The sequence below is a fragment of the Pristis pectinata genome, chromosome 6, assembly GCF_009764475.1.
Source record: "Pristis pectinata isolate sPriPec2 chromosome 6, sPriPec2.1.pri, whole genome shotgun sequence".
Lineage (NCBI taxonomy): Eukaryota > Metazoa > Chordata > Chondrichthyes > Rhinopristiformes > Pristidae > Pristis > Pristis pectinata.
Window position 1 is genome coordinate 97,696,040 of NC_067410.1, and position 24,717 is coordinate 97,720,756.

General features: G+C 40.4%; 1 protein-coding gene across 6 annotated transcripts in view; it reads left to right on the plus strand.

Moving 5' to 3' along the window:
* Positions 1 to 679: 679 nt before the first annotated feature.
* The window catches only part of mffa (mitochondrial fission factor a), a 28,175-nt gene continuing 4,137 nt past the window's right edge, over positions 680 to 24,717 (plus strand). The window contains exons 1-6 of one of the 6 annotated variants that reach the window (XM_052018752.1): positions 680 to 1,308; positions 5,237 to 5,454; positions 9,411 to 9,574; positions 10,614 to 10,702; positions 18,009 to 18,185; positions 23,651 to 23,713. In XM_052018752.1, coding sequence (XP_051874712.1) covers positions 5,241 to 5,454; positions 9,411 to 9,574; positions 10,614 to 10,702; positions 18,009 to 18,185; positions 23,651 to 23,713 — 707 coding nt within the window. In that variant the 5' untranslated portion in view covers positions 680 to 1,308; positions 5,237 to 5,240. The remainder of the gene's footprint in view (positions 1,309 to 5,236; positions 5,455 to 9,410; positions 9,575 to 10,613; positions 10,703 to 18,008; positions 18,186 to 23,650; positions 23,714 to 24,717) is intronic. The other 5 variants (XM_052018753.1, XM_052018754.1, XM_052018755.1 and 2 more) reach the window with 5 other exon arrangements.

A 24,717-nucleotide genomic window follows, 5' to 3' on the forward strand; every position in this document is an offset into this window, starting at 1 on the left:
GGTATTATGAGCAGAATTGTTGGATTAGTGCAGCATTCTAAAATACAGTGAATAAGGTTTTAGCTTAAAATAGTGAGTATTGATGTCAAAAAACAACAAGATGCTGGAGGAATTCAGCAGGCCAGACAGCATCCATGGAGAAAAGCAGGTGGTCAATGTTTCGGGTCAGGACCCTTCTTCAGGACTGAAGATAGGAAAAGGGGAACCCAATATATAGCAGTGAGAAACAGAGCAGTGATAGGTATTGGTTTATTATTGTCGCTTGTACCCAGGTACAGTGAAAAACTTGTCTTGCATACCGCTCATACAGATCAATTCATTACACAGTGCATTGAGGTGGTACAGGGTAAAAACAATAACAGAATACAGAGTAAAGTGTCACAGCTACAGGGAAGTGCAGTGCAGGTAGACAATAAGGTGAAAGGTAGATTGCGAGGTCAAGAGTCCATCTCAAGTGGACAAAGGTGGAGCACTCCCCTCATCCTCCCCCGCACCTGCCTATCACTACCTCTTACCTGCATCTACCCATCACCACCTTGTGCGCACCCCGCCTCCCCTCTTTTGTCCACCTATCACTGCTCTGTTTTTCCCTCCTATATATCCCTCCTTTTCCGAGCTTCAGTCCTGAAGGGTCCTGACTTGAAACGTTGACCGCCTTCTCTTCTCCATGGATGCTGCCTGTCCTGCTGAGTTCCTTCAGCATCTTGCTTTTTTTAAATCTAGATTCCAGCATCTGCAATCCTTTATTTCTCAAGTATTGATATCACTTTAACAGTGTCACCCAATCATGCTGAGATATTATGCTATTAAAGTAAGCTTTAACCTCTATTAGATACAATTTAATCTACACTTGACAATAGTGTGAACAGTTGCAAGAATTCTTCATCAGTGAGCCAACCAAGTTGCAGCCTCCAACTACACCCATTGACAACTAAACACCGCGCATGCGCATGGGCCTCTCCGGAGCCCTGGTCCTTTCACACATGCGCAGTCGTACGGCATGGGGGGAGGGGGAAGTCTCCCAAGACCATTGCTGAGCATGCGCGGCCACCGCTACGGGGGCCTGTTGAGACCAGTTCGCTCGATCGCTTCGACTTCCCGGTATTTTGGCGTCAACCGCCTCGAAATGACTTCTGCTGTGTGAGGAGCGGCTGCAGGCCCTGGTGATTCGGCGAGGGGTGGTCGGACCCAGGATCAAAATAAAATCCATCCCCTGGCGGTTGAGAAGCCGTTGTGGCCTGCTGCCGAGAACGAGCCGTTGGCCTTTCCCCCTGCCTGGAGCCGCCGCCTCCGGTGTGTCGAGCGAAGGTAAATATCGTGGGGAGGGAAAGGCCGTCGGGACGCAGCCTCACCGGGGGAAAGGGCGCGGGGTAAATACACAGCGCCAGAGCTTGTCTGACCTGACCTGAGCGGGGCAGCAGTGGAGGTGCTGCATCACTGGGCTGAGGATCAAGGTCAGGGCCCAGGGCCGGGACAGTCTTCATCCACTTCCCGCAAAATCAGCCGTCGGAGCACCAGCCGTTCTTACTCATGTCAATCGTGGCTGTTTAGCAGCAGCAAAGGGACATCAGGGTCTTTACTTCGGCTCTCGGAGGTGGGGAGGTATGTGGAGCAGGGGTAAACTGGTTTATTATTGTCACATGCACCGAGGAACAGTGAAAAACTGGTCTTGCATACTGTTCATACAGATCAATTCATTACAACAGTGCACTGCTGTAGTGCAAGGTAAAACAATAACAGAATGCAGAATCAAGTGTTACAGTTACAGAAAAAGTGCAGTGCAGGCAGACAATAAGGTGCAATGTAATAATGAGGTAAATTGTGAGGTCGAGAATCCATCTTATACTAGGGAACTGTTCAATAGTCTTATAACTGCGGGATAGAAGCTATCTTTGTGCCTGGTGGTATGTGCTTTCAGGCTTTTGTAGCTTCTGACTGATGGGAGGGGGGAGAAGAGAGATGGATGGGGTGGATGGGGTCTTTGGTTATGCTGGCTGCTTTCCCGAGGCAGTGAGAAGTATAGGCAGAGTCCGTGGAGGGGAGACTGGTTTCTGTGAAGTGCTGAACTGTGTCCACAACTCTGCAGTTTCTTGCAGTCACAGGCAGAGCAATTGCTGTACTAAGCTGTGATGCATCCTGATAGAATGCTTTCTGTGGTGCAGCAATTAAAAATTGGTGAGGGTCAAAGGTGATATGCCAAGTTTCTTTAGCTTCCTGAAGTGGCAAAGTTTAATCATTAGAGATCTTAAAGGTGTAGCAAAGGCACGATCTGTCACCACTGGTAAATAAGGGAACTGGGATATGTTGTGGTTCCAGCCACAGTTTATGCTCAGCTGGCGAGAGGAGCACGTAACATGAATGATGGTCATTTCAAAAACTGAAGTAAAATTGGGGTTAGTTGCCTCTTGTGTTTGTGTTTCTGGGAGCTAATTCTTGCTTTGTTTGCCAGAAGACTTTTCAATGACATCCTGAGTTTTCAGCACTAAAGATTTGAAGTTACCTACTTAATTATGTTAGCAATTTTTGCCAGAATTTAGTGTAAGTGCTCAGTGCATCACTTTATTTTTTACATAATTATGAAATTTTTCAAAACTTGCTAAATTCTGGGAGGGTATTAGAAGATTGAAAAGCAGTCACTGTAACTTCCTTGTTTGATAAAAGAGGCAGACAGAAGGTGGGGAACTTGGGTCAGCTAGTTCAATATCTTTTGTTGGCAATATGCTGGAGTCAATAATCAACGTGGAAATAACTAATCATTTAGGAAACCTGATTATAATTAAACTTAGTCAACATGCTTTTATGAAAGGTAATGTTTGACAGATTTGATTGAATTATTTGAGGATGTGACATGGAGAGTTGATAAAGGGGAACTAGTAGTGTATTTACATTTCCAAAAGGCATTTGACAAGGTGCCACACAAGATGTTGGTGCATCTTATGTAGCACATTGGTATTGGAGGAATTGTGTGAGCATGGATTGAAAACTGGCTGTCAGATAGAAAACAAAGAGTTGCAATAAATGATTCCTTTTAAGGTTGGAGGGATGTTACTACTATAGTACCCGAAGGATAGGTTCTTGGCCCTCAATTGTTTACTTACTATTTACATTAATGACCTAGAGGACAGAACGATATGTGTGATATGAAAATAGGTAGAAGGGAACATTGTGATGAGAAGATTGCGATTCTGTAACAGGATCTAGATTGAGTGATTGGGCGAAAATGGAGTTTATTATGGGGAAGTTATTTTTTTATAAGGGGAAACTTGTTCAACTTAAACACTTCTTGGAGACAGCAGTCTTGCTTTGAAGATAGGATCAATTAGCACACATGCAGAAGTAATTAAAATTTTAAAAAACTGCAGATGCTGGAAATCTAAAATAAAAACAGAAAATGCTGGAAATGCAGGCTGCTTCTCTTCCCACAGATGCGGCCTCACCTCCTGAGTATTTCCAACGTTTTCTGATTTTATTTGTAGAAGTAAATACTGTTTTTTTTAGTTTCTTTTAGGTTTTACCAAACAGATTAGAAAAAGTTGAGCAAGGGACATATTCCTTCCTACAAATTATGAGTTAAAACTTGTTGCTAGAATTTTTAAGATACCATTGTGGGGACCGTGCAACGTTCTTTTTATTATTTTGGAGGCTATGGTGAGGAGGGAAAAGAAATGCAGTTTATTTTGCAGGAATGTTATTTTTTGGAAATCTAATTTGGGTATAGATAAATATGCTTCGCTCTTATTAAAAGGGGTGGGGTAGAATTTTACAACATAGGATGGAGGTATCTGGTAGTGTTTATCATTTGTCACATCTCCACATTCTTTTCTCATACAGTTTTTAAATTGTTCATTTTCATTTATTTCCTCTTCTAAGCTGTATGGATTCTTCTTCCGCCAGCTTCAAGCAGAGGTTTTTCTAAATCCTAGCAACTGTCTGCATAAACAAATTCACCTCCCCCATTAGGTGATAGATTTATGGTGCAAAGATTAATAGTATTCATAGCATAGCTGACTATATGACTCAAGATTATAAATGTATAATTGTGATACTGTGTAGGCTGCAAGAATTAGAAGACCAGTTTATCACTAGGATCATTATATCATTTGATCTTCAGGAAAAATAGCATTTGTTATTGTAATCTTAGAAGTTCAAATCTTCAAATGATGCCCTTTGCTACTATAGCCAGCAAGCATCAGTATTTCATCCCAGCCTGCTGCCTTAAATCTTTCTTCCCATTTCTCTTTACTTCTTAAAACCCACGCCCTTATTTCACTAAGCTTTTGGGCATGCTTCATAATTTATTCTTCTTGACTGATTTTTATTGTTGAAGATTGCATTGAAAAGAACATCTCTTTATATAAGAGGCACAATGATAACTTATTGTAGTGATACTTTGCTCAAGTTTTTCCCTGATGCAACACATATTTCCAGTGGCAAAGTGCAGTTGCATCTCTAGCAACTGTACTGGGATTTGAAAAGTTCACCCATCAGATATTACACTTTACCAAAGTAAGACTGACAATGCTGTGGTAGTATGTGCAGGATAAAAATGGGAGAAGTACAATTTCAATTATGTTACAGGCCCTCCCTGGTTATAAACTACTGACCTATGGACACCCTGTACATACAAGCGAGCTTTTGGGAGACCAGCGGGCTGGATGGGGATAGATTTACCAGCTGCTGTGGAGCTGCAGGCATACTCTGCTGGGTGGGAACGGGGCATTTCCGTGTGCCTTCTCTACCCACACCCCGCTCCCCAAGCTATAACAATCAGGTCCTGTGTCAAGTGGAGCTGAGACCGCTGAGCAGGCTCACCTGCTCACTCACTGAGTCAGCAAGCCCAGCTGGGGACTGCTCTTCCTACTCCCATTGCAGCTGTTTTTGTGATCCTCTCGCACACGCTGTTTTTGTTCATTTCCAAAAAATTCGGGTTATGAACAGTTCTCAGGAACAAAACCTGTCATAATCTGGGGACTGCCTATATTGTGTTAGCTAAACCTCAGATTTTTCAATAAAGGTAGGACCATTTAAAGGGCATGGAATAAGAAGTACAAGCGATATAGAGAGTTCAGAGGTATGACCACTTCTGGTGCACTGTGGTTGTTTATGAAGTGTTTCCACTATACTTGTGCATGTTGCTTGTGCTTAACTTCCAGCTGAGATTTTGTGTTTTTAACTAACTTTTAAACTCCTTTTTGGTCAATTGTGCTTTATTCTAATGGCAGTTATTACTTTCCAGTATCATGAATGTAGCAGCATTTCCTTCTCCCACCAGTGACATGGCTGAAATTAACCGTATGCAGTATGAGATGGAGTACACAGAGGGCATCAGTCAGCGAATGCGAGTGCCTGAGAAGCTTCAGGTTGCACCAGAGACTGCCGAGGACAGGTGGGCTAAAGGAGACTTTCAGAGCACTACAACTGTAATGGAGGTGCCAGAGAGGATCTTCATAGCAGGTACTGTATTCCAGATTCAAACTGAAAGTTTTAAATGTTAAGTCACTTCTCATGACACTTAATTTAATTAAACTTATAAACAATTAAACTTGTTCCTTGCACAACCTCGGGAACCACTCCCAAAATACATTCCAGGCAATCAAGTACTGACAAAGCATATTCACTGTGTCCCCTTTCAGACATTTCAGTACACCACTCTTCTCCAAGCTAGAAGAGTTTATTCAATAAACTGGATGTCATCCTCTTGTCATTCCTTTTCTGACCTGAGAGAGCAAGACTGTCCTGATGAGGAAGCATTTTTATTGCAGTGAGTGTTAGTCACAAACAACTTTGGTCATGAGTAGAAGCAAAGTAACTAACTTTCAACTTTGGGTAAGGAGAGAAAGGAAGATTCTTGCATTCCCCACTTCAACAACAACATTATTTAATATATTAACAGATTACAGTTTTAATTGTTGATGTGGCAGCTACAGTGGCATGCAAAAGTTTGGGTGCCCCAGGTCAAAATTTCTGTTACTGTGAATAGCTAAGCGAGTAAAAGATGAGCTGATTTCCAAAAGGCGTAAAGTTAAAGATGACATATTTCTTTAATATTTTAAGCAAGATTACTTTTTTATTTCCACCTTTTACAGTTTCAAAATAACAAAAAAGGAAAAGGGCCCGAAGCAAAAGTTTGGGCACCCTGCATGGTCAGTACTTTAGTAACACCCCCTTTGGCAAGTATCACAGCTTGTAAACACTTTCTGCAGCCAGCTAAGAGTCTTTCAATTCTTGTTTGGGGGATTTTCGCCCATTCTTACTTGCAAAAAGCTTCTAGTTCTGTGAGATTCTTGGGCCGTCTTGCATGCACTGCTCTTTTGAGGTCTATCCACAGATTTTCAATGATGTTTAGGTCGGGGGACTGTGAGGGCCATGGCAAAACCTTCAGCTTGTGCCTCTTGAGGTAGTCCGTTGTGGATTTTGAGGTGTGTTTAGGATCATTAACCTGTTGTAGAAGCCATCCTCTTCATCTTCAGCTTTTTTTTTACAGACGGTGTGATGTTTGCTTCCAGAATTTGCTGGTATTTTAATTGAATTCATTCTTCCCTCTACCAGTGAAATGTTCCCCGTGCCACTGGCTGCAACACAAGCCCAAAGCATGATCAATCCACCCCCGTGCTTAACAGTTGGAGAGGTGTTCTTTTCATGAAGTTCTGCACCCTTTTTTCTCCAAACATACTTTTGCTCATTGCAGCCAAAAAGTTCTATTTTAACTTCATCAGTCCACAGGACTTGTTTCCAAAATGTATCAGGCTTGTTTAGATGTTCCTTTGCAAACTTCTGACACTGAATTTTGTGGTGAGGATGCAGGAAAGTTTGGAGAAAAAAGGGTGCAGAATTTCATAAAAAGAACACCTCTCCAATTGTTAAGCACGAGGGTGGATCGATCATGCTTTGGGCTTGTGTTGCAGCCAGTGGCACGGGGAACATTTCACTGGTAGAGGGAAGAATGAATTCAATTAAATACCAGCAAATTCTGGAAGCAAACATCACACCGTCTGTTTGAAAAAAAGCTGAAGATGAAAAGAGGATGGCTTCTACAACAGGATAATGATTCTAAACACACCTCAAAATCCACACTGGACTACCTCGAGAGGCACAAGCTGAAGGTTTTGCCATGGTCCTCACAGTCCCCTGACCTAAACACCATCAGAAATCTGTGGATAGACCTCAAAAGAGCAGTGCATGCAAGACAACCCAAGAATCTCACAGAACTGGAAGCCTTTTGCAAGGAAGAATGGGCGAAAATCCCCCAAACAAGAATTGAAAGACTCTTAGCTGGCCGCAGAAAGTGTTTACAAGCTGTGATACTTGCCAAAGGGGGTATTACTAAGTACTGACCATGCAGGGTGCCCGAACTTTTGCTTCGGGCCCTTTTCCTTTTTTGTTATTTTGAAACTGTAAAAGATGGAAATAAAAAAAGTAATCTTGCTTAAAATATTAAAGAAATGTGTCATCTTTAACTTTGTCTTTTGGAAATCAAGTCACCTTTCACTCGCTTGGCTATTCATAGTAACAGAGATTTTGACCGAGGTGCCCAAACTTTTGCATGCCTCTGTAGAAACCACTGGCTATTGCTACTTTGTGAATGCTTCGGGTGCCTCTCTTCCATCCACAAATGCCAGGTTATATACAACTGCTGTGTAACTGCTTATTTCCAAGATCAGTGCAACCTTAATCTAACACTACTCATTATATTGTGGTTTCGATTATTACTATATGCCCCAAGAAAGAAATTGGGTAAATGTTAGTTTCACTGAGCATGAGAGTGTTAAAGCTGCCCCCTGTCACCCAGGTTATTATTGAGGTTGCACTGTAGTTGTAAATTGTGGCCAGTACTTGGCATGAAGCAAGTATGTTTCCAATAAAAAGGAAGAATTTGTTCCTGAAGTAGGTCACCCATTCACTCCCTTTCAAATGTAATTTGTAATCACAAAAATCCTTTTTAGGTCATCTGGATTTTCACATTGAACATAGAACAGTACAGCACAGGAACAGTCTGTGCTGACCATGATGCCTAATTAAATTAATTCCACCTGCCTGCACATGATCTGTATCCCTCCATTCCCTGCATGTTCATGTGCATGTCTAAATGCCTCTTAAACTCTACTATCGTGTCTGCTTCCACCCTCATCCCTGGCAGCGCATTCTGGGCACCTACCACTTGCTGTGTTTAAAGAAAAAAAAAACTTGCCCCTCACATCTCCTTTAAACTTTCTCCCTCCTGCCTTAAAGCCATGCCCTCTAGTATTTGACATTTCTACCCTTGGAAAAAGACTCTGTCTACCCTATCTATGCCTCTTATAATTTTATAAACTTCTATCAGTTCTCCTCTCGGCCTCTGACACTCAAGAGAAAATGATCCAAGTTTGTCCAACCATTCCTTATAGCTAATACCCTCTAATCCTGGCAGCATCCTGGTAAACCTCTTCTGCACCCTCTGCAAAGCCTCCACATCCTTCCTGTAATGAGGCGAACAGAACTGTACACAATACACCAAATGCAGCCTAACTAAAATTTTATACATGTTAAAATCTTTTATTTTGAATGGTAGTTTCTTGTTTATTAGTCCCCTTTTGAGGGGAGAGGATGGAAGTATTTGTTGTGGGGCTACTTCAGCTCAGATAAAATATTACAAAGTTATCATTGGCATTCTCCACCTCATTTGACCATGCATGATCAGGAAATACTTTCCATTTGAATGAGGTTCAAGGACAATCCTGAATTCTCTGGGTTTTAGTGTATACTTGTGGCTTATTTCTTAAGAAGTTACAGTTATGAGCAGAGACTTCTGTGGATAAGGCAATATCTTAAAATATTCTGGATTCAAAAGAAAAATAGTTGAGCCTGTTTTACTCATATATCCACTCTCTGGTGACATAGCTAGTACAGCTTTTGTCTCCCATTTCTACCAGTCCTAAACTCTGTTATTGTTAATGTATGGGGTTTGCACTTTCTCCTTGTGACTGCATGGGTTTCCTTCAGGTGCTACAGTTTCCTCCCAAAGACATGTAGGTTGATTGGTCACTATAAATTGACAATTTCCCCTGGTGTGTGGGAGTGGGAGAATCTGTTGGTGGGGTGGGGGGGGGGCAGGGGGGGAGTAGTTGATGGGACTGTGGGGAGAATAAATTGGGATTACTGTATTACTGTAATGGATGCTTGAAGGCCAGCATGAAATAATAGGCCAAAGGGCCTTTCCCGTGCTGTGTGACTGAATGACTCATTATCATCCTCCCTCCCTAATCCTGCTGATACTTCTGTATTTTCGGCGTAATTCTTAACAATTTTTGGTTTGTACAGATGTTTTTTTCTAATTTGCAGTTAGTGCTTGAAGATTATTGGATGACTTTGTGTCAGTTCTTTCCACTGTAATTGTACACTTCTAAAGAGTGACAGACTGTTTGTTGCATTAGGTGACCATAACAATTCCAGACCAAGGGATCTGGATCTTATGACATCAACTCCTACAGAACCCTTGGCATTGAAAACACCTCCACGTGTACTCACCCTAAATGAGCAACCTTTAGATTTCTTGGACCTAGAGCAGCCTATTGTCCCAACTCCACAGACTGAGGAAGTAAGTGATACAAATCTTGCCCATTGTGATTGTTGTACTGTTGCAAAATTAATTTGTGTGAACAACAAGTTGTGCAATATTGCAGTCACGTCGGTTTTCACTTGTAGACTTATTCATCTTCTGAAGCAGCCAGGATTCATTTCCCTTCTGATCGCAAAGCTGCTAGAATATCCATGTGGGAATAGTGATTATTTGTTTTGTATTGTTTTTGTATTCAATGGGAGTTTCTTATGATGAACTAACACATACTATTTGACAATTTTTGCACAAGTTTTAGCAGGAATCTAAATATGTTTAGTGAGTTATTATTTGGTGTTTGATTCAGTTAGATTTCTGGTCAATGGTGAACCCCTGTCCTCTAATGCCTCCCCCCAAACAGGAAGTTATTGTAGAATCTGCTCTAGGCACCTACATTTTTAAATACTTAAGTGTCTCAAGATGATCATGAAACTTGAGAATACTTGTCTGTCTGTGGTGTCCTCCCCAGATGGTATGCAGAATGTTATGTTCTTTAGTATACTCCATCATTTCCATCTCTACATTTTCCCTTAATTTAGTGACCCATATTTCTGGCTATTGCATTTTTTTAATTTGTTTAATATGTTACTGTAATAGCATTGGCCAGAGATTGTCCTAGAAATCCTCTGTGTTAATTGTTACTTTGCTTAAGAACATGCCATTAATATATATAGAAATATTATTGGCCACACTGGCCTGAAATAAGTATTTGTTGGTCCTTGATGCATTTATCCAAAATAATTTCTTGAATTTTAAGGAGAATAAGGTCTAAAAGAAAGTTTAAAAAAAAATTGCTCTGGAGATGGCAGGAAATGGGCAGAGAAACAGAAAGCTGATTGTAGCTGATTTTACTCATAAGCTTGCGTGCTTTGTTTTTCAGCTTTTAGTAGGGAAATGACTTGAGTATTGAAATCTTCCTGTGAAAGAAAGAGGTTGGGGAATGACTTGCTTGTGACCTTAACCAGGAAGGAATTAGATAAATCTAATCGGATATTCTGCTAACTGAATCTTTTCTCTTCAGGGTCGCTCGCATGCTCGTGTACGGAGGGAGCGTTCGATGAGTGAAAATGCTGCCCGACCAAATGGGCAGCTTGTCCGAACAGAATCAATGTGAGTAGGTCTCTGGTGATAATTAACTTCAATCTAAAACTTACTTTTTGATGTTCCTTTGTCATTTGATATGTTGTTCTTGGCCCAGCTGATAATTTGAGCCTTAGAGAGCATATGGAATGGTTGATGCTTTAGGGTTGATAATTTATATGTAAGAGTAAAGAACTTAAATTTTTTTTTTACATGTTTTAAAGAAAAAGTAAGAGCAACCTGTTTCAAAATGGGTGCAGACATATTCTGACACTTGTTCTAAATTAAATTTAATTACTTGTTGAAATATACATTTCATTGGCTCTAAACACAGTTCATTGTATTATCTCCCTGCAGAGAAACTACGTATCTTTTCCCTTAATTCCACATCTAGAAGGCCAAGTGCGGTTAAACTTTTCATAATAACTAATTGTACTATTTGCCTTATGTTATCCTTTACAATTGAGCATATGCGATTCAGGTGGATTTTACAATTTTTAACTGATTATTTATTATTGTTTGCTCCTCCCTATTGTCATTGGTCACTATTTGAGTTTGACTTTTTAAAAAAAAATCAAGCAGTGGCAGAAAATTTGATCTATAGTAAAAATCACTCTAATGTTGTGGATTAAATTTAAAGATGGACAAATTAGGGAAGGATTAGATTTGGTGGTTTGTAGCTGAAAAAGTTATCCATGCCCTTTGAATTGGGTTGAAAGTACAAAATATTACCATTTGATCAGCTGAAATTGTGAAATTTGAGGATGTGGTCTGTTATATGAGATTATAAGATATTTAAGATTGTAGTTTAATGAAGAAGTTGGCTTTTATCATGCACATGACTAGTAGAAAATATATTAATGCCAAACATAGTAGGCAACCACTGAGTTTATTTCACCTGCTGAGAAAGTATTTGTGGGGTGGTGAGAAGATATTCCTTAATTGTAGTGAAATCTCAACTGCATTTAAGATTTTGCTACAAATTTCGAACCAGCCAGCAGTTTTAATAGTTTGGTTTTGTTGTAGTTTATCACAATTGCAGATGAGGATGGAGAAATTGTCATCAAAATCGCATGATGCCGATAGATTGAATAATTCATTTAACCTTAAGTTTGTATGAAGTATCGTGTAAAGGTAGGTGCATTGTACAGAGAGACTGTGAGGAAGGTTAGGCAGTGGATAGGGTGTAAGTGCAGTCAGTTGGATGGGTTGAAATGTGTTTAATGCAAGAAGTATTAAGAATAAGGGTGATGAACTTAGAGCATGGATCAGTACGTGGAATTACGATGTTGTGGCCATTAGAAACTTGGCTGTCGCAAGGGCAGGATTGGCTGCTTGATGTTCCAGGGTTCAGATGTTTCAAAAGGGATAGGGAGGGAGGTTAAAAAGAGTGGGGGAGTGGCATTGCTAATCAGGGATAGTATCACGGCTGTAGAAAGGAAGGATGTCATGGAGGGATCATCTACTGAGTCAGTGTGGGTGGAAGTCAGAAACAGGAAGGGAGCAATCACTCTATTGGGAGTATTCTATAGGGAGGAGCAGATAAGGAGGCAGATTTTGGAAAGGTGCAAAAATAACAGGGTTGTTGTCATGGGTGACTTCAACTTCCCTAATATTGATTGGCACCACCTTAGTGCAAAAGGTTTAGATGGGGCAGAATTTGTTAGGTGTGTCAGGAGGGATTCCTGACACAGTGTGTGGACAGGCCAACTAGAGGAGAGGCCATACTAGATCTAGTGCTAGGCCATGAACCTGTCAGGTGACAGATGTCTCGGTGGGCAAGCATTTTGGAGATAGTGACTGCAACTACCTGACCTTTAGCATGGACAGAGATAGGATCAAATGATATGGGAAAGTTTTTAATTGGGTGGGGGGGGGGAGGGGGGGGAAGCTGATTGTGATGGTATTAGGCAGGAACTTGGGAGCGTAAATTGGGAACAGGTGTTCTCGGCAAATGGACAGAAGAAGTGTGGAAGCTCTTTAGGGAACACTTGCATGGGATTCTGGATAGGTTTGTCCCACTGAGACGGAACAGATGGTAGGGTAAGGAAGCGGATGGTAGGGTAAAGGAACGATGGTTGATGAGAGGTGAAGCATTTAGTCAAGAGGAAGAAGAAAGCATACTTAAAATTTAAAAGCAAAAATCATGCAGGGCTCTTGAGAATTATAAGGTAGCCAGGAAGGAGCTTAAGAAGGGACTTAGTAGATCTAGAAGGGGACAATGAGAAGGTCTTGGTAAGTAGAAGTAAGGAAAACCCCAAGGTGTTCTACACGTACGTAAAGAACAGGAGGATGACTAGAATGAGGATAGGACTGCTCAGGGATAAAGGGGGAAATGTGCCTGGAGGTGGAGGGAGGTAGGGGAGGTCCTTAATGAATACTTTGCTTTAGTGTTCACTAGGGAGAGGGACTTTGACGAATGTGAGGTCTGTGTAGAACAGGCTAATGTGCTGGAGCACGTTGAGGTTAAGAAAGAGGTAGTGTTGGAGCTTCTGCAAAATATTAGGATAGATAAGTCCCTGGGATCAGACGAGATATACCCCAGGTTACTACTGGCGGTGAGAGAAGAGATTGCTGGGGCGTTGACGATGATATTTGAGTCCTCCCTGGCCACGGGAGTGGAACCAGAGGATTGGAGGATGACAAATGTTGTTCTGTTGTTCAAGAAAGGTAATAGGGATAACCCTGGGAACTGTAGACCAGTGAGTCTTACGTCAGTGGTGGGCAAGCTATTGGAGACGATTCTGAGGAACAGGATTTATGAGCATTTGGAGATGCATGGTTTTATTAAGGATAGACAGCATGGCTTTGTGAGGGATAGGTCGGCCTCATGAGCCTAATTGAGTTTTTCGAGGAGGTGACAAAACAAATTGAAGGTAGAGTGGTGAATGTGGTGGATGTGGACTTTAGTAGGGCGTTTAACAAGGCTCCCCATGGTAGACTCATCCAGAAAGTCATAAGGAATGGGATTCATGGAGACTTGGCTGCATGGATTCAGAATTGGCTTGTCCGCAGAAGGCAGAGGGTGGTAGTAGATGGAGAGTATTCTGCCTGAAGGTTCGTGACTAGTGGTGTTCTTCAGGGACCTGTTCTGGGACCCCTGCTCTTCGTGATTTTTTTAATATATAAATGACTTGCATGAGGAAGTGGAAGGATGGGTTAGTAAGTTTGCAGATGACATGAAGGTTGGAGGTGTTGTGGATCGTGTAGAAGGTTGCCGTTGGTTACAATGGGATATAGACCGGATGCAGAGTTGGACGGAGAAGTGGCAGACGGAATTCAATCCAGCAAGGTGTCAAGTGATACACTTTGGAATAAAGAACTTGAAGGCGCAGTCCAAGGTTAATGGCAGGATTCTTAGCAGTGTGGAGGAACACATGGATCTTGGGGTCCAAGTCCATAGATCCCTCAAAGTTGCCACACAAGTTGATAAGGTGGTTAAGAACCTCAAGGATGAGGTTATGGAATACCTGGAGGTGCAAGGCAAGATAGGTCCAAGCCAGCATGGTTTCATGAAGGGAAGATCCTGCCTGACCAACCTATTGGAGTTTTTTGAGGAAACCTCAGGTAGGGTGGATAAGGGAGAGGCTGTGAATGTTGTGTATTTAGACTTTCAAAAGGCCTTCGACGAGGTGCCGCACAAGAGGCTGATTAATAAGATGAAAGCTCATGGAATTACAGGTAGGATAGTAGAATGGGTGGAGCATTGGCTGGTAGGCAGAAAGCAAAGGGTGGGAATAAAAGGATCCTGTTCTGGCTGGCTACCGGTGACTAGTGGTGTTCCGCAGGGGTCGGTGTTGGGGCTGCTTCTTTTTACTTTAATGATTTGGATGATGGAGTAAATGGTTTTGTGGCTAAGTTTGCAGACGACACCAAGATAGGTGGAGGAGTAGGGAGTATTGAAGAAACAGGAAGGTTACAGAGAGGTAGTTTAGGAGAATGGGCAAGGAAATGGCAGATGAGATTCAATGTTGAGAAATGTGCTGTTGTACACTTTGGAAAAAGAAATAAGGGGGCAGATTTTTATCTAGAAAGGGAGAAAATCCAAATTACAGAAGTACAAAGGGACTTGGGGGTACTCGTGCAGGATACCCTAAAGGTTAACCACCAGGTCGGATCGACAGTAAGGAAAGCGAATGCTATGTTGGCATTCATTTCGAGAGGTATAGTGTATAAAAGTAGGGAAGTGTTGATGAGGCTCTACAGGGCACTGGTGAGGCCTCATTTGGAATACTGTGTGCAGTTTTGGGCCCCATATCTTAGGAAGGATGTACTGATGTTGGAGAGGGTTCAGAGAAGATTTACGAGGATGATTCCCGGAGTGAAAGGACTTACGTATGATGAGTGTTTGTCAGCTCTTGGACTGTACTCACTGGAGTACAGAAGAATGAGAGGCGACCTCGTAGAAACATTTAGAATGTTGAAAGGACTGGACAGAGTAGATGTGGCTAAGCTGTTTCCCTTGGTGGGTGAGTCCAGGACCAGAGGGCACAATCTTAGAATTAGAGGGTACCAGTTTAAAACAGAGATGACGAGAAATTTCTCTAGCCAGAGGGTAGTGAATTTATGGAATTCTTTGCCTTGTACAGCTGTGGAGGCCCGATCATTGGAGGTGTTTAAGGAGGAGATTGATAGGGGTCTAATTAGTCAAGTTATCAAGGGATATGGGGATAAGGCCAGAAATTGGGGCTAGCTAGAAATAGTTTTTTTTCTCATGGAGCAGACTTGATGGGCTGAATGGCCTACTTCTGCTCCTTTGTCTTGTGATCTTGAGAAGACGTATGGTGTGTTGGCCTTCATTAGTCAGGAGATTGAGTTCAAGAGCTGCAAGGTAATGTTGCAGCTCTATAAAACCGTGGTTAGACCACAGTTGGAGTATTGTGTTCAGTTCTGGTCCCCTCATTATAGGAAGGATGTGGAAGCTTTAGAGAGGGTGCAGAGGAGATTTACCAGGATGCTACCTGGATTAGAGAACGTGTCTTATGAGGAAAAGTTAAGCGAGCTAGGGCTTTTCTCTTTGGAGAGAAAGTGAATGAGAGGTGACTTGATGGAGGTATATAAGATTGAGGGGCTTAGAGTGGACAGCCATCACCTTTTCCCCAGGGCTGCAATGGCCAATACCAGAGGACATCAGTTTAACATCAAAGGAGGAAAGTTTGGGGGAAATGTCAGAGGTAGGTTTTTTACACAGAGAATGGTGGGTGACTGGAATGCACTGCCGGGGGTGTTGGTGGAGGCTGATACAATAGCGACATTTAAAAGGCTCTTAGGCACATGGAAGAAAGTAAAATGTAGGGTTATGGGCTGTGTAGGAGGGAAGGGTTAGATTGATCAGGGAGTAGGTGTTTATCTAGGTCGGCACAACATTGTGGGCCAAAGGTCCCGTACTGTGCTGTACTGTTCTGTGAAGTGATGGATATAATGGGCTGCACCTCCATTTTTTTTGTCGTTCATGGGCCTCTCCAGTTGTATATGGGTAACATTGCCAACTTACTGATGTTTACAGTCATATTGGTTATCAATTGTAGACAAGTAAATAAACTGAAGCCAAAGAATTTTATAAATGGGAGAAGCCAGCTCTATTTATTTTGAGTAGCTCTGAAACAAATTTATATTGGCCTTACCCTTACATTTATAAAACTCATCTGGAAAATAGGCAGCTTGATATTCCAACCTCTGATCTTTCATCATCATTCATCTTGCATTTACGTTCATTCCCAAGAAATGTCAATGTTATTAAATTTGAAAGACCAGGAATAGGACAAGTTGCATTGACAATTTAAAATTATTGAGGTTTTTTAATCTCAATTTCACCAACATCTTGTTTTAGTTTCAAAAACTTTTCAAAAATCCAAAACTAGAACTTTTTGGGGAGGAAATCTATCATTTATTTAACAATCAATTTCATGCTTTTTAATATTTCAAAACAAAAACTGAGTAAAATTGGATATTAAGGCATGATTCTTAAAGACCATGGGCAACTTTCTCTTTAATTTACCCCCTACAGAAACAAAACTTTCCATTAAGCACTTGTCTGGACCATATGACTTTTGGTTAGATGTATTATGAATGTCAGTGCTGTTGGAAAAGGGGGGAACTCTATGATTAGCAAAGTGGGATCCTCATTTTATGATCATTGAACTAGAACAAGCCAGTAATAGATACCTAACTGCCTCTTTTATCTTTGCTTTTGCCACCTTGTTATTCTTCCATTTGGTTTTGAATTAACATTATCCTGTCCAGCAACAAAAAGCCTCCAGGATTATGTACCCAGGATGTGATACTTCTGTTTAATTTCAGCTGTACCTTATATTCTGGTATCTGTTGTCCACATGTTTCTGCTTCTGTACAAACCAGCTTTTAATTCTCCACTTAACAGGTGAAAAATTGTCAGTTGGCAAACACATAAGTTTAAAAATTTAAGTTGATTACGATTCAGTATTAGCTTACTATGATTGTAACTGGTTGTGATTAACCATGCTACTCCTAAACTGTTGTATTTCTGTAAAGTCAAACTCTTCTCATGTTGAATCCCAATTGAATATTCAGTGTCGCATCTAAAATCCAGAGGATAATCTTTTTTCTAAAGAAACTTCTATTTGCCATGTGTTTATATTTCAGTTTTGTTGATGATTTTACTATCAATGTGATGGTCTTTTTCTTTACTTCACTGACCCCAAATGTTACTTAAGAGAAGATAACTAACTTAAGTATCGCATGTATAGATTTAAATTTTTAAAGTTACAGTATTGCTATTTATGGGCAGGTTAGCACTATGTTTTGGTCATTTAATTTAAAATGAAGTAATGGTAGTAATGCAAGCCAAGAGGATCTCTGATAATGCTTCTGATTCAAAGAAGGCATTGATTTGATTTAGTGGATTGAAATGAGTCCATTCATTTGCTGTTTATATTTCTGATTTCTGAATAGTTGCTTAAAAATATACACAAAGTAGTAGGTGGAGGCTGTGGGAGGAGAAAAACAGGGAGATGGTTCTTGTATCAGTTTTGCTATTATGGATGAAATATATTCTGTGGGGATTCTCTTGGCATTGTCCACTTTTGTCTTCTATCAATTTCAGTGTTTGCTGAAGGAAATAGTGATTCAAAATTTGCTGATATTTTGAAAAAGTATTCATTTAAAATATGAGCAAATCATAAAATCACATCTAAAGTTTAAACTTACAATTAATGTGTGCTATATTAAGAGCTTGGAAATAATGAAGATACTAGTACTCTTCAATATCATTCGTGAAGCTCGTTGTCTGATATTTGTAGTTCTGTCTGAATCTGATTTTCCATGTTTTTCTCTTGCTCTGTTGTGTACATATGAACAGTGTGACACCAGCCCCCCAACCTCAGCCTCAGCCTCAGCCTCGTCTTTATCCTCCACTCATCTCCTCTGAAGACGGACCAAACGCATACTCTCCTCATGGCATTTTGTCAGTAATCCACTCTACCACCCGTAGGGCCTACCAGCAAGTCATGGACATGCTAGATGAAAATCGCAGAAGGTGATTGGTTGTTGGACTTGTGTTGTGCTGTGATACAGTTGAGGTTACTAATTGCTTTCCACGGGCTTTCCTTTCCATCGTGTATGCATTTAGAAACAGTTGTTTATGTCAAAAACCATGTTGATATTTAAAAGGTGGGTCCAAAATTCACTTTTAACTAATTGGTAGCAATATGTCTGTGCTTGTTTCAGCAACTTCCTCACACTGTGAGTTCATGTTGTCACTCGGTTGAATGACATAGAAAATGGGAACAGATTATCTTCTGTCTTGAATGGTGGCAAAATGGATTCCATCTTAATATATAAAACTTCTCTTGCATTCAATGACCATTCAGATATTGATTATTCCAGTTTCAACCAAGTGTATTGTCGACTTAGCCAAAACAAATAACAAGATGTGCGTTAAAAGGGCCCATTAATGGATTGTGCTTGCCCCATCCTACATGGTGCAGTTTGTATGCACTACTAAACCCACTTACCCCCATCCCAGAGTTGAAGAAGCAAAAAAAAACAGAAAGCCTTGACCCAAATCTGGGAAAGGGCTTTGGGAAATTCCTCACCTTTTCCAGACAATTAAGGATACTATGGTGATTGATACTACTCTTTTAGTTAGCTAATGGGCTTATTATTATCATTATTATTATTATTATTATTATTATTATTATTATTATTGTCTTTCAATCATAGCTTATCCAGGATCGATTACTTCTCAGTCATAGTTTGTCTGGGCACCCCTGGGCTAAGTTAAAGAGAAGTCAGCCAAGATTATTGTTTTTCGCTATATGATAAAGCTCAGTAGATGTGTGAGGCATCAGGTGATGACATGATTGTACTTTTACTGTGAGTCCCTTCTTCCTCCCTTCCACTCCTGCTTATTAACAACTTATAATTGTGCCTAATACATGAATAATATTCAGTTAGATAAATACAGCATCATAAAATTAACACTTCAAAGAAGGATGGAATTGACCAGCAGCTCGCTTTTTCGCCAAGGTCAACCTTTGCTGTGTTGATCATTGACTCTGCAGATTTTGTAGAATCTAAAATATCTGCGTCTGGTCTTTCCTTCAGTACAATTCAATCTGGCTAATGTGATTCCTAGAAATCAAGTACTGTGCTCTTTACAATGCTGAAGACTTGTATAGAAATGTTATTTTTCGCTCTAACTGAATTTTCACTGTCCTTTTTCTTATTTTGCTGCTCACAGGCTTGCCACAATGGTACTTTACCTGCTTAAGTTTTAAAAAAAAGGCTATCCAAACACCAGTATGTTAGCTGTTTATAGTAATGCTTATTTACATTGGCTGAAGCAAAGTATATTAATAGAATAATTCTTGCTCTTTTTGTCAAATATCAGTGATTTCTTAGTTTCTCATGACAGAAGAAGGCCACCAAGTCCAACGATTCTTTGCTAGCTCTAGGAGCAATCCCATCAATCACATTCTCTCACTTATTTGCCTCTAACCTACTCTCTCCGTCTTGCATGTCCATCAACTGCACCCTGATTCTCCAAATAAAACTGATCAATGGCAATCAAGAGGAAAACATTCCAATAGTTGGAGTCGTACCTTGAACAAAGAAAGGTTGTTGGAGGTCAATTTGTTTCAACCTAAGACATCGCTACAGGAATTCCTTAGAGTACTGTTGTAGGCCCCAACCATCTTCAGTTGCTTCATCAGTGAGTTTCCTTCCATCATGAGGTCAGAAGTGGGGACGTTCTCCTGATAGTTCAATTCTATTCCGAATTGTTTACAATTGACCAGCAGGTCTTTGGGATGTGGGAGGAAGTCAGAGCACCCAGGGGAAACCCATGTGGTCACAGGAAGAATGTGCAAACTCCACACAGATGACACCGGAGGTCAGGATCAAACCCAGTCACTGGAGCTGTGAGGCAGCAGTGCTTCCTGCTGTGTTGCTATGATGTCTATAAGTGTAAACAGTTAAACAGTTTGTAAATGATACCAGGATTGGCAGTGTGGTTGATAGCGAGAAACAAAGTTGTAGGTTGCAAGAAAATATCAGTTGTTGAGTTATAAAAGGTTACAAGTTGCAACAAAGTCTAATGGACTGGATAATATCACAGCTATAGTACTGAATACCAGAGGTAGTTGCTAGTCGACCAAGCTGTTCAAGTAGAATTACAGCATTGGCATTTACCTGACCATGGAGTGGGGTGGGGGGTGGTACCCATGTGATCTTGTTGCAAAAAGCAAGACATTTTCAATCTGGCCAATGTCTCACCTATCAGGCTACTCGCAATCATCAGCAAAGTGATGGGAGCTGTTGTCAACAATACGGTCAAGTGACACATTTCCCCAGAAACCTGCTCAACAATGCCCCGTTTGAGTTTTGCCAGACCACTTGACTCCAGGTGTCATCACAGCCTTGGTCCAAACATGGACTTAAGAGCTGAATTCCAGAGGTGAGAGTAATTGCCCTTGACATCAAGGCAGTTTTGACTGAGTGAGGCATCAAGGAGCTCTCCTAAAACCAGTAATGGCAATCAAGAGGAAGATACTCCAATCGTTGGAATCATACCTTGCACAAAGGAAGATGGTTGTAGTTGTTGGAAGTCAATCAACTCAGCCCAAGACATCACTGCAGGAATTCCTCAAGGTAGAGTTCTGGGCCCAAATATCTTCAGTTGCTTCATCAATGTCTCTCCTTCCATCATAAGGTCAGAAGTGGGGATGTTCACTGATGATTGTTCGATTCTATTCACAACTCCTCAGCAAGTGAACTGCTCCATGTCTGCATGCAATGAGACCAAGACACACTTTTGGCATGGGCTGATAAGTGGCAAATAACATTAACTGATAATGAGAATCAACAAGTTGCAGATGCTGAAAATCTGAAATAAAAAAATAGATTTCCAATCTTTTATTGTTGCTGGTCTAAATCCTGGAACTCTGCCAAACAGTATTTTGGATGCACAAACCATAAGTACTGCAGCAGTTCAAGAAGGTGGCTCACCAGCACCTTCTACAGGTGAAATAGGGATGAGCAATAAATACTAGTCTTGTTATTAAACCCAGATCGTGAAAAATGAATTGTATAAACGAGTACCTACTTTCCTTAGCAGTGCATTATCTGAAAGGGTGATGGAGGCAGAAATCTTTATTTTGAGAAGGACCTGGATAAGCACTTGAACCATTGTAATATGCAGTACCACAGAAAGCTAGGGAATGGGTTTGAGTAAATCATGATAGACTGATGATCTATGGGCCATAAATTTCTTCATATGCCTGGAAAAGGTTTTCATTGAATTAACTAAGTTGGATTGAGTTATACTTTTCCCACATGCCGCTGCTTATTGCAATTCAATTTCCTGAAAATATTGGACAATTCTAAAGTACAAGAACTAAACTTTTAAACATGCACACATTGTTATTAAATTCTTATACTCACTGACAGGAACATTCCTGAATCATCAGTATTACAGGGCATACCTAACCTGTTGAGACCTCTTTGTAAGGCATAATGGTGCACACTTGTTTTAATTTATTGAAAGTTGTTTTTCTTATTTGTGGTTATCTAAGTTTACTGGATTCTGTTTTTTAATACCTAATGCCCTTAATCAGTTTTGCAATCAATCATATTTGGGTGCTCCTTTCTACTTGCATAAGAAAAAGCAGGAACTGGCCAAACAGCCCTTGTACTTTTTCCAGCATTCAGTAAGATCACAAGTGATCATTCACCCTATCTTCTTTCCCACTGGATTCCCAAAGATTTACCGTAATCCATTTAAAAAATCCTGTTCTAAAATTCATTTTATATGATGTATTAACTTCATAGTTATAAATGCAGCCAGGAACATGGTAGTGTACTGTTCATACTATCCAGCAAAATAGAGAGAGGAGCTCAGCTGTGAGGATGCAATTGTGTTTTGAGGGCCACTACATTTCAATTTATCAAATATTCAACTCCGATATAAAAACCAAACTGGTCTAGTTTTTGAATAGGATTTATTTTTCAAGCATTGCATTTGGGGTAATCTTGTGTGTTGGAGAGCTCCATAAAGGTTTAAAACTGCAGTTTATTTTTGGTTCGTTATTTTTTATAAATATTAATTGGAGGAGATTCATGAAAGTGTTTTGTACGTGAAGGTGAATTTTGGACCTGTCTGTCATGCCTCTGATATTGTATAACTTATTTGTCTGTATTAAACTATATTTTCTTTTTGCTTTCTACACATGCAACATTTTCCATTTGGAGCAAGGAATGTCCTGATAGCTTCAGTGTTTATTGGCAAAGTTGTAACTAATATTTAAGCCATTAGCTTTACTAATTAATCATGAAATGCATTGCAGGTGATTTGTATGCTACTGCTGTGTTATATCCTGTATTGAGATTGACCAACAGGCAGCTCAAATGGAGCAGTCCATAGCAGAATTCTTGTGCATGAAAATCATATTACAGATTTTTATCATGGATATTACGATGCCACATTGAACTGAGTTTCATATTCCAAATGTGTAGGAATGAAACTTAGTCCAACCCTTCTTTCTCTGCCCACCCGTGCTAGTGAGCCAAATCATGAAGTACACTTAGAAGGTGATAAAACAATGAAGCAGATCCCTGTATTTCATAAAACCATTTCTGTCAGCCTCCACTTGCTTTTGTGTGAGCTGGAGAGATGTGCCATTTTTGTAAAGCAAAAGACAATGCAAATAGATTAAACTTGTGAGAGAGTGGTTTCACTTGCCTTCAGCACAGTATAAAAGTACGAATGAGATCAACAGACTGAGGGATGAAGGTGAAGTTGTTTTCCAGTACACTTCAACAGTTTGTTTCATATGCATCATTTCATTCTTGTAGTTTATTGAATGTGTACTCTCTTCAGCCCCTCCATCACGACCCACCCCACTGGTCCTAGGGTGCTCTTTGAAAATTCGCCTTGTGCATAATGCATTTATAGAGCATTTGATTTAGCATTAATGTGACTGTACTTTATTTTATGAAAACATAGCCTTGCACTGAGTACTATAGAGACTCCAACCATGTCTTGAAGTTTTGCTCTATGCAGCTGAGTGTCATTTTCAGGTGGTGATAAATAATCACAAAAGCCTGGAATCTTCGGACAAACACCTTGAAGGTGTAACAGATAATGTCATTCAATTATTCCAATATTAATGCTGGCACATAGAATTGGACTGTTAAAAAGGCCGCATTGTGGAGGGTTCCTGGAGCTGGTGTTAAGATTGTTATTGTCGACAGTAAAAGCGTCATCACACAGTAAAGGCTTTGTTTTCCTAAAATAAAGTGCATTCATGTTCTTGCTACATTAAATGCTTTACATAAATGCAACTTGTATTTATGCTATGCAGGCATCATTATCTTCTAATAATCTGAGACCTGTCTATGTGTACTTTATTCTTTTATGTGTACTTATTCCTGGTCTTTTAATCATTCTACATCCTGAATACTCTCATCTGTCCTATTGTCTTTTTTTTTCCTGGAAACTAGAACAGTACTTCGTGGAGGGTCAACTTGTGCTTCTTCATCTAACCCTCTGCTTGACAGTTCCAGGTAAATACGGCCACTTGCAGCCTTTATTGCAGGCTTAACAGTCCTACATCCTTTTTTTTCTCTTTTCATTGTTGGAATTCATTTCTCATTCAAAACTTGTTAGAGCTGGTTGTACAAGCAGTAAAAGTATGAATTATTCTAAATCTACAATGAAAAGAGGAAATGTTGGAAATATTCAGCAGGTCAGGCAGAATCTGTGAAGTTAGAAGCAGATAACATGTCATGTCAATGACCTTCCATCAGAACTAGAGAAAAGTTAGAAAATTTAGCTTGTTCTAAATTGCAGAGAAAGAGGAGGAGTGAGTTCCTTGATTGGGTAGAAACAAAGAGAAAGTGACACAGATGGTATTGGTGTCAACAGGGAACAGATTCTGATTGTTAGTTGCAACTGATCTGTCTGGTGGAGGTGCACATAGAGGGAGATGGATGAGGAAAAAAAGAGTGGAGGGAAAATAAGTGCTGGAGCTGAGGTGCAGAGCATGGCAATTGCTGGAAATCTGAACTAAAATAAAATACTAGAAATGTTTAGTAGGTTAGGCACCAACTATAGAAAGGGAAAAACCGAGTTGGTGTCACTGGTTGATAACCTTGCATGACAACTAGCGAGGCTGGTTATCTAAAATGGTTGAATTCAATGTTGAGTCCCAGTAGCTGTAACATGAATATCCAGATGGTGAGATGTTCCTTGTGCTTGTGTTGGGCTTTGTTGTTACAATACACAAGTCCAAAAATAGACAAGTTGAAGGATGACGGGAAGCTAAAAGCTCAGGATCATCCTTGCGGACTGAAGTGAAGTGTTTGGGCAATTTGTATTTGCCTTCTCTGTTGCAGAGGAGACTCCATCATGACCAGTGAATGCAGTACACCAAATTGGAAGAACTACAAATGAATTACAGTTTCTTGTTGAATGTTTGGGTGCCTGGTTGATGGGAGGGGAAGAAGTAAAAGGGCAGGCAGGCATTGTATAAGAGGAGTGGGTGTAGGTTGAAATGAAAGAGTGAACC